This window comes from Tamandua tetradactyla, chromosome 5, assembly GCF_023851605.1.
Source record: "Tamandua tetradactyla isolate mTamTet1 chromosome 5, mTamTet1.pri, whole genome shotgun sequence".
NCBI classification, from domain to species: domain Eukaryota; kingdom Metazoa; phylum Chordata; class Mammalia; order Pilosa; family Myrmecophagidae; genus Tamandua; species Tamandua tetradactyla.
The window spans coordinates 158280438-158298291 of NC_135331.1; the positions used below are offsets into that span (position 1 = coordinate 158280438).

Below are 17854 nucleotides of genomic sequence, written 5' to 3' on the forward strand. Positions count from 1 at the left end.
GCAGAAAATACTGGAAAAGGGCTGGACCCCAAGAAAAGGGGGCATACAGAGTCTGGAGATACATAGAGCCATAAACCAACTTAACCAACATAAGCTCTTGATTTACAAACCCTAGGAGTAGCGTCCTGCTCTGAAAAGGCTTTGTTTTTTGCTTTGTTTTTCACTCCGTAACAGCTCATTAGCCACAACTGGAAGAATTTTTAGGCTCCAGCATTGCCCCAGGCAAAGGTGAATTACACTTGAATGAAAGACTAAGTAACTAGTCAGGTGAAAGAAGTTAATTCCCTAAAGGCTATACCTTCTCTAAGACAAAGGTGGAGCACAACTCAAGTGGATTCCTCCTTTGAGGAATTCAGGCCCCAGGGACTGGAAAACTGAAGCAGTTAGTGCCAACTAACAACCTCACTGCTGTCCCAACCATGCCCTGACAGGGAGAGTCTGCTAAAATTAAAGGCACCACAGCACTTTACACTGGTGAAAAGCCATGGCAGACAAGCACCTCATGCTGGGCGGGAAAGGAAAATCAACTGGAGCTTGGTTGAGCTAAACCCTTACTGCTAGTAAAGGGTTATCTTCCCCTTGGGGAACAAGTCTCCTGGGCCTCTGGGGACCTTACAGTTCTGTGTGTAGTCTCAGCAGGTCCCCCTGGTCCAAATTGGTGTATGCTGTGTGTCTGGTCACTGATGTAGCCTCAGCAGTTGTTCTGTACTGTTCCTGGCTATTTGCTAGCTGCTCTGGAGGATGAATTAAATTCCACACCTCACTAAGCTGCCATCTTGCAGGAGTTTCCCCCAGATAGTGTTTTTTTTTTTTTTTTTTTAACAAATTGAAGGTTTGTGGCAATTCTGCTTTGAGCAAATCTATGGACAGCATTTTTCCAATAGCATGTGCTTACTTTGTGTTTAGGGCCACGTTTTAATTAAGGCATGTACATTTTGTAGGCATAATGTTATTGTACACTTAATAGATTACTATATAGTGTAACCATAACTTTCATATGCACTGGAAACCAAAAAATTGTGTCTTGCTTTATTCCAATACTTGCTTTACTGCAGTGGTTTGGAATCAAACTCATAGTATATCTGAGGTATGCCTGTACACAAACAAGGAACACTGAGGAAGTAATGCTGAAATTTAAGTAACATTAAGAAGAGAATGCTGAAATATAAAAGATAAATGATAGCTTTCACTCTACCTCAAGGCTACAAGGCATAGTCACATAATGGAATGTAACTGTACAGACATGAAAAGCATAATTATTTAAAACTTTAATAGTTATTATTGGGTGACAGGATAATAGAATTTTTATTTTTACATACTTTGTAGGGTTTTCTAAATGAAAAAAAATGAAGATGTTTTGTATATTTTTATAGTTCATTTTTCAAAAATGACTATAAATTCCACGGGGGCAGAGAACACTCAAGATTACAAAAATTTATTGAATATGAAAAATACCTACATGATAATGCTAAAGGGAAAAATAAATACAGATATATAAAAAAAATGTTTAGGGATAAAAGACACCAAAATGTCTGTAATAGTGTTGTATAAGTATTGAATTAATACTTAAGGCAGTATTAAGCATTTTCTTTTCAATTTTTTTTTCAAATTTCAAAGTAGAATGTTATTATACTTTAGTATTGAATAAAATAAAATATAATTTAATGTGTAACTTCTATTACAATACAATACAAACTAATCTGACAGGTGAAGAAATAGAAGATAAGATATGTTGTTTACCTCTCTTTCATCCATATTCAACCACTGCTTTGGATCTTCTTCTGTAGCTAGAAAGGCTATCAATTCTAAAGCAGTAAGACGAGTTTGACGTCTTGATGAAACAAAGATCAAAACAGGTTTGGCTGGAGAATGGCTTCTAATCGCTGTTAAAAAGGTGAGGAAAATAAACAGTAAACCAGTTACATAAGAATTTGAATTTCATTAGGATATCAAATAGATGTATGAAAACTAACATTATAAATTAATTAGGTGAATTCTGAATTTCATCAGGAAATTTAGCATTATTCTAGATCTGACAGCATATTAGACCAATGATAGGAAATAAAGAATGCTGACTCTAATGAACATACTGTCTGGGACAGGGAAGACATAAATATGTGTGCTTCGAATTCTGTTCTGTGTTACAGGGGATGGAGACAAAGGCCGAGGCTTTCCATTAAGAATAGACATAGACACAAAATCCTAGGTGAGTTTTCTATTTCTGTTTTGCGTTTCTGAGGTTTGGAGAGCCAAGTCCTACAGGATGATGACAAATCTCTAAAAAAGTTCGTAGAAAGTTCCTTTTGTCTTTTCCCTGTTGCTAATAGGCTACCACGAGAGTTTTTAACAAATAAACTGGTAGAAGAAATAAATACTCTCCATTTTCAAAACACACATGTGTGGTTTCAAATAGGAAGACATAAGAATGTAAAAGAGGGTTGTGGAGAAGACCAGGTTTGAATGTATATCTGAGCAATGGCCAATGCATAGCTGACACACAGAAGATGAGATAAGTAATTTCATAACTTGAGTATTTAAGACTGAATAGATCTTAAATCTTAAGATCAGATCATTAAAAAAATCATTTGAAAAGCCAATTAATCATTGATTTAACTGGAAATGAGTTTTCTGTGCTACATAGGCTCCAAAATGCTGATGAAATGGCACTAGAAGAATTTATATTTAGGTCTATACAGCTCTATGAAAACAGTCAATGACAAAAAATTCTATGTAAAAAAGTTCAATCTCGTAATTTCTTGTTAGTTACATGAGCTGCAGAATTTCTTTTTATGGGCTAAGAAACAAGGTTTATAATGGAAATGTTGACATGACCTTGCTTATATTTATCCCCTAACAGAAATAAAGGTATCATGAAACCATATTTTTAAACTTGATAAAATATAGTGATCTACTACAGATATAAGTTTATAAAGATAGCTGCTGTGCAATACTACATCTAAAGTAACTAATCGCATCTTAAACAGATATAAATATAAGCAATCACAACAATATACATTATGAAAAATACTCTTTTTATCTTATTTCTTATTCTTTCATAGGTTATTAGAAAATTACAGGATGTAATGGTAAAGCTTTGTTAAATCATATTAGATGGAGAATGTTTAAAATATCATTATTAGCACAATATTGATATCATTTGTACACATAATCATGAATGGAGCTCTGTCTCTTTTTTTAAACCTCAACATTTAATGGATTTTTGCTGCTGCAAGAACAGGTGTGGTTGAACAGCTCACAGCAGATTTATTGTTCATTAGTGATTTTGTACAATGCTTCTGTGTTGGTGTAAATAATCTGAACTGCCAAGACTGGTCTCCAGTTCACAATCAATACTTTGCTTCTGTCATAAGGCTAATTACAGCAGCTAAAAAGTCACCTCACAACTGTCACTTCAAAATCAACAGCAGTTCACATTACAGAATTTATTCTGAAGGTTATTTTTAATTGATACAATAAATATGCCTTATATAGCCTAAACAAAACATGTTTCAATAAAATAGGAGTATTATACTTAAACCTGTCCTGCTTATCTAATTTGTTTGGAAAGAAAAAAACAAAACAAAACAATAGAAAACAAAACAAAAACAGAAGCATTACTAAGAACCACTCAACTGTAAGTTTCATGGGTTCTGTTATAAAAAGAAGATTATGCTATATTTGTTTGAATTGTAGCTTCTATTTATCATTTGTTCAAATTATTAACTACTTTAATGATGGTTTGGTTAACTTTTTAAAAATTACACACTTTTATAGAGGTGATTTTATTCTACCACAGAGGCATTATCATTTATGAAACTCTAACACCCAAGAGTTAATTTCACATATATTTGTATTCCTTAACAATATTGAGGTAAATAACTTTAGATACCTGTAGAATCTGAAGCAGTATCACTCCTTCATAACATTGCAATTAACAGTTACAGGGTAAGGTGGTATTTCACTCTAAGAACCTGAAGTTTACCTTGAAATGTAGGCTTATTCATACTAGCCATACGAGGACAGTAATGTTGACCCGGGAAGCCTTGAATGTGAACTTCCAGTGGAACTGGGCGAACTGATGGTCGGAAGTTGAACAAGCCCATCTAGAGTAAATAAGAAAGAGAAACCACTTTCAGTTTTTATAAGTTTATAATGTTATGATGCCTCATTAATGTGTACACCTAAATGGCATTATCAAACACCTGATTTCTCAATCTCACACATACCTGATTAATATTGAGCCAGTCTGCAAGGTCTCTGGCATTAGCTAATGCAGTAGACAGACCAACTATTCTTACAGGCTTTTCTGTGTGTGATGAGATGAAATTCGTTCGTGATACAATGACCTCTAAGACAGGGCCCCTTTCTTCCCCTAGGAAATAGGAATAACGCACATTAATCATTTAACAAGGCCTCAGGCTGGCACCTGCAGGTATGAAACTAAGATTATGTAAACTGGCTTTAAATTCAGTGGCACTCACCAAGCAGATGGATCTCATCTATGATGAGAATAGTGACTTGCTGGACATAGTTCCTATTTTGCCAACTTCTGCTGACTCCATCCCACTTCTCTGGTGTAGTGACGATAAGGTCAGCCTTTGCAATGGATTTCATATCAGGAGTCACATCCCCTGTTAGTTCAATAACTCTGGAAGGGAACGAAAATGATCTCTTTAATTTTTCAGATAACACATGACTGTGGAAAGGTAAAAATGTATCTCTTTTAAAATAAAATTTTATAATGCTAAAACCATTTTATCTCCCTTTGTTTTCTGAAATTATTTGTGAATTAAGTCTAAAATATTTGCTTCTTAAAAATTCTAATATAAAGGAACTATAAATCCCAATCACTGATGCCTACATGGCAACAAATAACAGTAGGTACACAAAGTGTCAAACTTTGATTTATGTTTATAGAATCTATGCCCTATGTGATTTTATAGATTTTAAAGGAGATAAAGTTTTAAAACCTATGCAAGTCTAGGGGAGTTAAACAATGCATAGGAAAACTTGGTGGCTAATTCCAAATTTTAGATAATCAGTAAAAAATTTCTACATCTGATGTTAACAATCAGAAATCAGAGAAAAGGGCAAGACTGGTTTCTCCAAGTTTAATATTCTCAAAACCTTTAGTGATTTGTAGTCATATTTCCCCATTTTATTTATTGTTTTAAATGAATTTATTATTTGAATGAATTTATTCATGATTCAAAGGATATATAATAAATTGTGTCTGTATCCCTATCCTCCAGGCTCCCAATTCTCACCATTGCATTCATCACTGTTTTTGTATTTGTTTTTAAAAAGATAGGATACTTAAAAAAATTTTTTTTGAATAGTATTTTGCATTGTGTCGTTGGACCATAATTTACTTAATGGTGGCTTACTGGACAATAAGGTTGCGTGAAAGCTTTGGCTATTAAAAACAATACTGCAGTGAATAACCTTGTACAGTATTAAAGAGACAATAAAACATAATATTCTTCAAAGAACTTCTATTTTTCTGTAAATAATTTACATGACTTTTAAGCTGATTTTGGAAGTCACTATGAAAGAAAAACACAAAGATATAACTTTATTTTATAACTATTTTTCTTTTGCTTTAGAATTAAGTGATTTTAAGAAAATTATCTTGTCAAATAAAAGTACTCATGTTAAGTATTTTAAGAAATTTCATTTTTCAATCTTAAAACAAACAGAATATTGACACCATTTTAACAGTAGTTATATACTTTTAAATAAAAAACTATGAATATCACTGTCAAAACATTCAACAGCTTTATGCATCTTGGGTGAAATAACTTACTTTTTACCAAGTTTTTCTTCTATTCTAAATTTCCAGTCATCCATTCTTTCACGTACTAGGGCTTTGAGGGGTGCAATATACACAGCCTAAAAGGGAGGGGGCAAAAAGACTCGCATGAAATTACTGACAGCATTTCAAAATAAAATTAACTCCACAAAATTTATCAAAATATGACAGTGTGGTTTTAATACTGCAGGTGCTACGTTTTTTTTTTTTTTTCTTACATGGGCAGGCACCAGGAATCGAACCCGGGTCCTCTGGCATGGCAGGCAAGCATTCTTGCCTGCTGAGCCACCGTGGCCCGCCTGGTGTTATGTTTTTAAAAACATTAATAGAAAAAAGTCATTAGCTTAATCAAACTATATTTATCTAAAGTAATAAAGGAACATATATCATGAAAATTTCTATCATCAAAATACTGATACAGATAGTTAAGATATTTTCTAAAAAGCACGAGTCATTTTCTTTGGTATTTTATAGTGAAATTATCTTCTTACAAACATGAATATAAAAACTATGCGATAATGCATTACATATAGAAAATTAAGATTCTTTTTTCCTCATTATGATCAAAAGTATCTTGTGTTATGTATAACATTAATGAAAAAATTCCAGATTTTGAAATTTGGAAAAGAAATAAATTCTTTGTTTAAATTTTAATGCAGATTTCCTGAGAGACATCAGTTATACATTTCAGGGTTCAAACTCTTGAAAATCCTAATCTTTCCTGATCCAAACTTATATAAACAATATTCACTGGAAAAAAATTCTTCCCTTTATTCAATTTTCAAATTGATTTCAAATTTAGAGTGGTGAGCCACTGTTTTATTAACATGTCTAATTATGGATCAATAACCATATAATACAGAAACTAAAAATTAGGAACAAATTAAAGCTAAGCAGGCAAGAAGAAGATTAAGTTTGTAATCACTGAAATACGAACTTAAAAAAGTTTTGAAATCATAAATGATGAGCACAGAATATAATTCCAATCATAACATCTCTAAAACACCTCTACTGTAAATGTGAAATATTCCCACAATTTAAAAATGTTATCTTTCAAGAAAGCTTAAATCAGTCCGACTTGCAATATTATTTAACATTAATTAACAATATGGCCATTCAGGGAAATATGGAGAAAAGTTGTCTTTATTTTTCCTATGTATAATGTTACAGTATTAGCTTTTCCTTCATAGAGGATCTGAGTATGAATTATTGCATCATATAAACATGGCTGTGGGTTAGATACCTTACAATTAAATTGCCTATGAACTGTAGATATCTTACAATGAAAAAAAAGACGTGTGTTACATTAGAAATCCACTTTGAGCACTATTAAGTTTGACGTAAATTTCTTTATGGCAGTTATTGTAATACAGTGCAATATCTACCTCTCTGGGAAATTCACTGAGTGACAAACCTACTCATTGGGTCGTGCCAGTGTATTTTTATCTGGCTAGTTTAGAGATTATGAACTGCCTTTTCTAACTGAATATAAGCATGTGATTCTTTTATACAAACTTTTGACGTTGGGTACTTGTTGAAGACTCTGAAAATGGCTAATTCAGCTGCCACAGTCTTCCCTGATCCAGTTGGTGCTCCAAGTAGGACATTACAGTCTGTGTGATACAGTGTATGGAATATTTGAGTCTGCACAGGGTTAAAGTGGGTAAAGTTGTACAGGGCTTCATATTCTTCACATCCCAAAGCAGTGACTGGTAATGGCTGAAGATCCAGTAATTCTGAAAAGATTTAATGACACTGTTATAAAGAAAGTGAATAATAGGCACAATACTGAATTGTATTCTGTTAAAACAATTCTTAATTTTTAAAAAGGCAAATAAAACTTAACAAAGATTACTGTATACCACTTCTCACACCATTTATAATATTGACATACTGGACACCCTTCTGCCAAATCTTCCAATTGGGAAAGCAACTTGAATGACAAGTATATGAAAGTAGCATATTATGGGACAAAATTAAATCTACTCTTTGGCAGAAAAATGAAAAATATTTGCAAACTTCGGTACTGGAATGGTTATTAATCACAAGTTACTTTTGATCTGTAGACAACAGACCAACACAGAATGGGTGAGTGAGCTGCTGCTCAATGGAAACTGACAGATATTTTTCTCACATAGAAAAATGATTACAAATTTCTAAAATTCAAAAATTCTCAAAGTTTGATGGAAGTTACTATTATATAAGAGTATTATAAAGTCAATGCAAAATAAATAAAAATTAAGATAGAAAATTATACCCATTTATGTAAACAAAGTGTTGTGTTAAACTAAGAGACATGGTCAAACTGATTTTAAGTTTTATTTGTCTCATTTAATTTCACAGGAGTTTAAGACATCTTTGAGGAAATAAAAGTGAGTCGACAAACTATATTTCCTAGTCCAAGAGGTAATATAGTACAGTAAAAGGATGAATAATTTTGGAAGTAATTATTTCTCTTCTACCTATTAATTTTCTGTGGGTGGAAGAATAATAACTTGAGAAACCAACTGGTATTTAGTTCTTCCCTGTGACAATCTACATTCATTCAAAAGACACTGACTGTGAGAATGATAGAGGGAGGAGGGCTGGGGACACAAATGAAATCAGAAGGAAAGAGATGATAAAGACTGAGATGGTATAATCTAGGAATGCCTAGAGTGTGCAATAATAGTGACTAAATGCACAAATTAAAAAATGTTTTTGTATGAAGAACAAAGGAATGTCACTATTGCAGGGTGTTGAAAATAGATGGTAATTCATATTTTAAAACTTTAACTTAGGTGTGAGACTAAAGCAAAAAATGTTTATTTGGTACAAAGTTAATAATTTCATTAGTGCATTTCCTAATATAACTTATGTGGAAAGTTGAACACCATAAGTACATGAAACCTTGGGTAGTGCATGAAAGTTTGTGGGTTTGTCCAGAGTGATACCCCGATAGATCCCAGAGTGATTTGAACAGTGAATACAAAAGCATTTACAAAGTCCCCTTGGGGGAATAGCGAGAAAGAGGGAAAATTCAACTTCCCCACATGGAGAATTTCAATTATTCTCACAAGCAGTGGGGACAATCAAAGCAAAAGGCTGGGCCCTCAATCTTGGGGTTTGTTCATATGAAACTTATCCCCACAAAGGATAGGTTAAGCCTACCTAAAATAAGGCCTAAGAGTCACCCCAAAGAGAATGTCTTTTGTGGCTCAGATGTGGCCTCTCTCTCTCAGCCAACACAACAAGCAAACTCACTGTCACTGCCCTTCCTGTCTCAACGTGGGACATGACTCCCAGGGGTGTAAACCTTCCTGGCAACGGGAGACAGAAATCCTAGAAAGAGCTGGGACTCAGCATCAAGGGATTGAGAAAACCTTCTCAGCCAAAAGGGGGAAGAGAGAAATGAGACAAAATAAAGTGTCAATGGCTGAGAGATTTCAAGCAGAGTCTAGAAGTTATCCTGGAGGTTATTCTTACGCAGTATATAGATATCACCTTTTTAGTTAAGGTATATTGGAGAGGCTGGAGGGAAGTGCCTGAAAATGCAGAGCTGTGTTCCAATAACTATGTTTCTATGTTTCTTGAAGATGATTGTATAATGATATAGCTTTCACAGTGTGACTGTGTGATTGTGAAAACCTTGTGTCTGATGCTCCTTTTATCTATGGTATGGACAGATGAGTAAAACATAGGGATTAAAAATAAATAAATAATAGGGGGAGCAAATGTTAAAATAAATCTAGCAGATTGAAATGTTAATGATCAATAAAAGGGAGTGGTAAGGGGGTATAGAAAAAAAATAGGGGAAATAAAGGCTAAAATATATTGGGTAGATAATGAGAGGGAGGGGTAAGGGGTGTGGTATGTACAAGTTTTTTTCTTTATTTCTTTTTCTGAATTGATGCAGATGTTCTTAGAAATAATCATGTGATGAATATACAACTATGTGATGATACTGTGAATTACTGATTATATACCAAGAATGGAATGCTCATATGGTAAGAATGTTCATTTTTGTATGTTATGTTTAAAAATTTTTTTTTAAATAAATAAATAAAGACACTGGATGGCAGATGTTAGCAGAAATGTACCAGCCTGACCAAAAGGTGGCTAATTCTTACCTTTCAAGTGCATCTGCACATCAGTTAAAGAACTTTAGATCTCTAGGCAAAGGACCAGAAGGAGAATTCAAAAAGGAAGGAAAATATTAGTTGTATTATCTGTCCTTTGCCCTTGATCTATCCCTATCCACAATATAAGTGTGGTGGGAAAGAAGAAAGATCTCCTTTGGAAGGACGGGACATCAAAAATTAAACACTTCCTTCCTAAAATTTTTAAAGATGATGTTCAATGGGAGGGCACAGAGTTGTGTGGCAAGTTTGGGCGTTAGAAGGCAGATTATGAGATTCCTTTACTCTCTTTGAGAGACCCCAGTGTAAGGAGCCTGGTGAGTTAAAGGATCTAGAGTGGCAGCATTGACCTGGGTGAGAAGAGGATTATGACTGTGAAGGGCTACATGGTGGCACAGAGACAACTGAGAACTACTATAATGTCCATGACATTAGTGGTTATTAGCAGCAACTACATTAGTAGGTTAGGGAAGAACTGATGAAAAGATCCCAATTCTCCAAATTAACACCCTATGGTAGTTTAAATCCTTAGGAACTTATAATAATTTCAGGAAGAAAACTGGATGGGGGTTTTAAATCAGAGTGTGAATGGGTAAACAAGAACTGCACTGAGAAAATTTTGAAACTAGATTTAGTTGTTGTTTCTCATTTTACAGACTGGAGGTCTAGGGGATCAGGAAATTAAAATGAACCAGAAAAATAAAGTTATACACACTTGAGTACCTGCAAGACCTTGTGCTTTCCCATACACATAAAGGTTAGAAAACCAGAAGGAAACTTTATTTTCAAGATTTCATCAGAGATGACATTTGAAATTTGAGGAAAGGAAAATCAGTAAGGGGATATGACAGTCTGTATCCTAAGTTAGATCTTCGAAGTTCAGTTTCACAGTGGAAAGTACAGTGAATTCTCTTATCAAAAAGATGTACTTAAAGGTAAAAAAATTTATGTTTTACTATTCTGCCCCCCTGCTCTACAGTGTATACTGTATTCTTTCTATACCAGATTGTAATCTCTCCAATTTTCTATAGCACTGAAAATCAAGATGAGATGGGAGGCATTGTAAGATTGAAACCTGAAATGCAAATCAAAGAACAGTCATATTCTTAATAAAGATTATAACATTTTGAATATTTATTAACAATGCTAAATTAAGATGCTTTATTTCTATGAAAGATGAAGACTTTTCTTGGTTGACTTTGTTCAACAGGAATGTCTATATATATATATATACTGTGAGCTAAATAGAACTTGGAATCATTGAGGTTACATTTTGCATTTCTATTATCAATTGAGATGTCATGGCAGTACATATAATGCTTTTTAAAATGCTGTAAAAAAAATCAGCTAATTATATAACTAGGGTGATATGTGCTTAGCCTAGAGAAGTGATTAAAAGACATTAAAATGCAATGCTAATACACGTTAAAATCAAGTGTTACAGTCAGAGACCAAACAATGATTTTGGTAGGATGCATTTTAAATTAAAGTATCAAACATTTTTATATATTTTATTTTGAGATTCAAGATATCACATAAATAAGCATATTTAATGAAAACAAAGCAAGGCCCTCTTCAATGAGAAAACCAGTAGACTTTCATTTATTTTATTTTATTTATTTATTTATTTATTTTTTCTCGAACAACTTCCTCTTTGACCCATTGGTTGTTTAAGAGTGTGTCCATATATTTGTGAAAGTTCTTGTTCTTTGGTGGTTATTGATTTCCAGATTCACCCCATGTGATCAGAGAAAGTGCTTTGAATAGTTTTGGTGTTTTAAAACGTATAAAGACCTGTTTTGTGCTTCAGCATAGGATCTATTCTTAAGAATTTTTTTGGTGTTGAAGAACTCACTTTGATTTAATATATTAGAAATAAGCTGTAATTTATGCAAGGAAAAAAGAATATTGCAAAAATGTCAAACAGCACAGGTTAAATGACACTTGCAATGGAAAGGAAAGGAGACATGGAGAAACTACAGGTAAAAATAAAGATGAAGGCACACTACTACAGAAATAGTCTTGTGCTTATTGGAACTATTAGAATTATACTAGGCTTAATGTTTTTGGAACTCAAACAAAAATTAAGGCCCATCATTAAGCTCTACAAGTATATAGATAAACAGATTTCTCATTTTGAAAAGTCTCTTTTCAAAATATATTGACAAATAAGTTGCATTTTATTCCTATTTAAATAACTTTGAAACACAGACACTTTTCAACATTAATTAAAACTACAATTTTGGAAAATCAATGATTCAAGCAACTATTCAATATGTTACCTGTATGAGGAGGATGTCTTTCTGGTAGAATCAGATGTTGAAAGTTGATAATACATACAGCCTCAGCGCCTAACCATCTATCAGACACTGCTCTGATGTAGTACTGGGAAGGCAAAGGCTCAAAAATTGGGATTGTAAATACCAGTACTTGAGCTTCTTTACTAACGACCTAATGTGAAATAAAGTCTAAAGTGAATACAGATATTCTAATATCTTAAAGGACTTACTAACCTATTATTAATTAACCTATTATCTACAGCATGATATTCTAAAGAAGAAAATATCTTGGATTTATAAATAGTGACTTTTTTTGATACTTCAGAAATATGTGAATGGTACCTTTCTGAGGATACCAGATGTAACCAAAGGTACCATTTACACTTAATTTATATTATTTACATATACACGTTATTATGTATTAACAGGATACTAATTCAACTCATTATAAGAATTTCCTAAAGTTCATTAATTCAATTACTTAACATCAGGATTTTCACCATTTTCAATTATCATATATTTACTTAATATTTTTCTTTAAAGTCTAATAATACCTTAAGTGGAATAACAGAATCATTTGGCATAAATAGAAGGTAATCATGAAGACAAACGCAATTAAAACAAAATAGTGCTATGAAATTCTATTGTTGCCCATCCAAGACTGTCAGCCTGATGCTTTCTTTTTATCAGAATAAAAAGAAAAATTATGAATGAAGTATTAGGGTGAAAGGCATGCTATCATCAAAGTAACTCTTGAAATTTATAGAGAATTAAAAAGAGAAAGCCTTTTTCACTATGTGAATCAATACGCTTTAGCACTGTGTGCATGTTAATACCTAAATTTATTATTTATCTTACCTGTTGTCCATATTCCACATCTCTGAAAGACTAGCCTTGGTGAAGATTACAACTGAATTTCTCAAACTAAATTCATGTCAAATTTCAATACTGTAAAATTTAATTATCATTTTCTTTTGAAACCAAACAGAAACATAAAAATTAATGAATAAAGATTTACTGTCACCAGCATGAAATTACTAATAAGGTAAAAACAGAAGTTATTATTTTATATTTTCTTTAATATAAAATATAATGTTATATCACAATAGCAACACAATAATGTTATATCCACACATACAAATTTACCTGTTTTTTTAGAATTATAAAATATTCTGAATGATAAATATGATCATTTGTAGGATCTTCTACCCAAATCCACCAGGGTTCACCTACTGTCCCATGGACCTAGAAGAAAAACAGTATCCTAATAGCATGTAGATTACAACTCATGTAAGGGATACTTATCTGTATATCTAGCAGTCATTCCTCTCTCTCTCTCCCCCTAATAGCTTTATTGATATATCATTTATATAACATAAAGCTCATTTAAGCACACAGTTCACTTGTTTTTAATATATTTACAGAGTTGTGCAGCCATCACTATAATCTAATTTTAGAACAAATTTATCACCTTCAAGGGAAACCTTTTTCCCATTAGCAGTCATTTCCCATCACTCCCTCTCCCAACCCACTGAACTATCATCCCCTTCCCTATAACCCCAATGCCACAAATTTACTTTCTCTATAGATTTCCCCTTTCTGGATATTTCATATAAACTGAATTACACAATATGTTGTCTTTTGGGATTGGCTTCTTTCACTTATCATAATGTTTTCAAGTTTCATTCATGCTGTAATATGCATTTGTTTTGTTGAATAATATTCCATTGGACAGATACACCATATTTGTTTATCCACTCCTCTCATTTTTCCCCATTCTAAGACCAGTCTTGTTCAGTATTCATTTCTCTCCCAAATAACTCAGAAGGTGATTTCATCCCAAAGTATAATTTTGATTAGCATGAGTTAATCAGCTAATAACATTCTCCTGACAACTTCTTGTAGTTATAGACATACATATAACCAATACTGGCCCAAACAGACTGAAGAAAAGGTCTTACAGTCCATGCTCTGGGCTAAGAGAGTAGTAGTAAATTTTCCTCTCGTTGTTAAATATGAACAAGGCAGCATGAAAATATTTGGGAAGTTGCCAAAGCCAACAGTCAGTAAGACAAAGAGATGGAAAGATTCAGGGCCATGGATGATATAAGCAATCAGAAGACTCAACCATCCTTAGGGTCTGCTTTATCTGTGGACCTGTTATTGTGGATGATACTATCTTTCCTTGTTGTTTTGGTCATTTTGAGTAAAGTTTTCCATTCTTATTGTCAACAGCATTCTAATTGAGAAAATTACCAACAAAAATATTTAAGTACTCTATCTTATTAATGAATTAAGCCAAACTGTGAAAGATTTATTGTGGATACTGGTAGAAGAAAAGAGTGTGAAGTAAAGATGAAGCTTTTATAGTCTGTTAAATAGACAACTTGAAATATGAGTTTATGGGTGACTTATTTGATATTTGACATAAACTTTTATATTTATAGACACACTTAGTGCCATCTAATCCTCACAGAAATTCCATGAGAAAGATAATTATTATACATATTTACAGAAGAGGACACTGAAAGAATTAAAGGCTAGGTGATTCATTTCTCTAAGACAAATGGTAGAATTGGACTAGGAGTATAGTTACAATTTTAGAGCATTATGCTGAACAAAGTTCACTCACATGAAAGATGTACTAATATCAGAAAATGTAGAAGCTATTTATATATTCAGTTAGCTAGCATTTTATAATACATGTAAATAGGCATTGCTATACTACAATAACTGATTTACTTTGTATTCCTCCAATGGCTTCTTGAATGCCAGGACTAAGTATTACCCTTTGCATCTATAATCTTTAACATAGTAACTTGTATAAGACAATCCAGTGTAGACTTCACACATACATACATATACACAAACAAACATTTAAGGTATTAAAGGAGGAACAGAAGAAGAGAAAAAGGGATAAACATAGAGATACGAACAAGACAGGACCCAAGGAAGGACGTTTTCAAGAACCACATACATAATAGCGCTGAATGTTCAGAGAAGTGGAGTAAAATAATTGAGAAAAACCCACTTATTGTGGCAACTAGGCAGTCTTTGGTGGTCAGTGAGAAAGCAGTATCAGCAAGAAAGAAAAGGTGATCAGGAAATGGAGAAAAACATAGAACACTCCTTCTCCAAGATAATGGAAAAGAAAAGGAGAGAATGGTAGTTTGAGAGGCATCAGGACTAAAAAAAAATGGTTCTTTAAGCATGAAGAATCTTGAATTTTTGGTAGGCTAAAATGATAATCAGTAGAGACAGCAATAATGAATATAACAAAGAAAACATGAAAGAACATAGAACTCATATGGCAAAGTTCCTATGGAGTTGAATCCACTAAAACCATCATTCAATGCTGAAATTTAGGTTCCTTAGATGTGTACTGGTTGACCTATTAAAATATTAGATGACATGTTTTTTTTGAGGATGACAGTAAATATGACTGTGATGTTTTAAATGTATCTTTTGAAAGCGATATATAGTCTTTTTAGAGGATTGGCTATACAACTTGGAGACAGATATAAGGAGGTGTACATGCAGTACAGACCCCTTTATTTAACAAAGATATAAGTATTTTCCACTTCTACCTGATCATTCCATGTGAAATCAGGACAGATGCTGAGCGTTACCCGAAGGACAGTTCTTGTAATTGGCTGAATGGATGCTTCCATTGTAACAGAAGGAATCTGATGAACACATTGCTTGACCTTCAGACCAATATTCACATGATGCAACATGTGACCTGAAAGAAATATATCACATGGAAGAAATGTGTCCAGACAGAAAAAAGCAATATAATCTGACTTGTAAATGGGATTTCAGAGAATGTGATTTTATGGCTTGTTTTATGATTTGCTGTGCAGAATAGCTGACATTCTTGACCTGGCATGTCTGAATAGTTCTTAATAGTTAACTTGAATTAGCAATTCATAGCTCTGTAAACCAACATCAAGGTTTCTTTAGCTATAAATAGGCTTCTTAAAATTACTGGGCCTGAAGAGTATTTAAACTTCCATACACAGATTCACTTTTCTTTCAGTTGGTTTATAATACAATACAGACATATTTAACATTTTGCAAAAATAGTCATTAATTTATTCAGACTGTATACAGCCATGAACTATAGAACCATGATGGGAAATGCTTCAGTAAACAAATGCAATTCACCATCCACCCCCATTTCTAGAAACATAAAAAGGGACTGTAAAATATGGTCAATCTAACACACAATTAATTACCTTAAGTATATTTTCATAAATGAACATATTCTGGACTACAGATAAAGATGCATATAGATATGTATGGGGGTGTATGTGTGTGTCAAAACAAAGGGTAACTACAAACATTTCTACAATGTGTGTGTCAAAACAAAGGGTAACTACAAACATTTCTACAAACTAGTCAAAGAAACTGAGTGAAAATAGATTTATCTCATAGTATCAAGATTTTCCTTTATGTCTTGGTTCCTCATAGCAGATTTTTTTAAGAGGACACTTATAAATAATTCACAATGTCTTGTTTACCTACATTTGAAACTAAAGGCTATCTTTCTTATTTTGATGAAATACTTACATGTTATCCCAATGTAAGCCCTCTCAACTTCCCCTGTTAATATCCCTAATTTCTATCTTTAATGATATTTCCTTTCTTTCCAGATCATCTAAGAAAAAAGTATTCTTCCCCCTCTACAAGGAGCCTCTCTTCACATTTTTGACCTTCTGCCGGGCCCAACACACTCCCTCTCATTTCCTTTCAGCTTGACTTCCTTCCTTATTTTATTCACAATTTGAAATATTACAAACCTAATCAAAGGATTATATATTGGCCAATTAAATGTTAAGACATATGGAAAGTATGTATGAATAACTTGTCAATATTATGTGAAAAAGGCAGAATACCAAATGCTATGTTCACAGTGACACCAACTGGGTTGAAAGATGTTCAATAGATTTAACGATGAAACTCATTAAGAACTCTGGAAATGTAGAGTTTAATGTTCACTTTTGTGAGGTGTAATACTGCAAACATATATATCAAAAATTTAAAATGAATTAAATGTTTAATAATAAAATGAGAATAAACTTCATTAAATAATTCATCATTTACATCTAAGATTCTACATGTAAAATACTTAAGGGTTTGACAATCTAAATTCCATTTTAATTTCTATCTCTTTCAAGTAATTTCATAAAATTGGAAACACTGCTATTTGAATATAAATAAAAAAGAAATTTCATAAAAAAAGGTAAAAACTTAACCTTAGTGATGAGAAATTCATAATACTTTTCTTTTACATCCGATAAAATACATTCAAACAATTTTGCTTCCTTTTTACCTATTTCATCTTTCCTCATGTCTTTTAACTTATCCACACTAAGCTTTTTTTCTTCTAATCTTGTAAGAATATATGGTGGTAAGACTGAAAATTGTCTCAAAGGGCTAGTCCAACCCCAAAGTCTCTTGTCGATGACTTTACTAAGATTCAGGAGCCTGTAGGTCATGGCAGGCCAACGTTTCCTCAGAGCAATTTCAAAAAGAGCACGGACAATTCTAGCTGCGTTCTGAAGAATAAAAAGGGAGGATTAGTGGTTAGACCCCATGTGCTTTTAAATTTATCCATAAATTTACTATTTAAACTTATTTTC

The 17854-nt window shown here is 32.9% G+C and overlaps 1 protein-coding gene across 3 annotated transcripts in view; it reads right to left on the reverse strand.

Moving 5' to 3' along the window:
* Nucleotides 1-17854, reverse strand: part of ASCC3 (activating signal cointegrator 1 complex subunit 3) — a 439851-nt gene that overhangs the window by 126845 nt on the left and 295152 nt on the right. For all 3 annotated transcript variants that reach the window (XM_077162486.1, XM_077162488.1, XM_077162487.1), the window contains 10 exons: nucleotides 17545-17770; nucleotides 15797-15951; nucleotides 13356-13454; nucleotides 12213-12381; nucleotides 7328-7548; nucleotides 5807-5892; nucleotides 4482-4648; nucleotides 4227-4372; nucleotides 3983-4103; nucleotides 1741-1883 (listed from right to left, as the gene is read on the reverse strand). In XM_077162486.1, coding sequence (XP_077018601.1) covers nucleotides 1741-1883; nucleotides 3983-4103; nucleotides 4227-4372; nucleotides 4482-4648; nucleotides 5807-5892; nucleotides 7328-7548; nucleotides 12213-12381; nucleotides 13356-13454; nucleotides 15797-15951; nucleotides 17545-17770 — 1533 coding nt within the window. The remainder of the gene's footprint in view (nucleotides 1-1740; nucleotides 1884-3982; nucleotides 4104-4226; nucleotides 4373-4481; nucleotides 4649-5806; nucleotides 5893-7327; nucleotides 7549-12212; nucleotides 12382-13355; nucleotides 13455-15796; nucleotides 15952-17544; nucleotides 17771-17854) is intronic.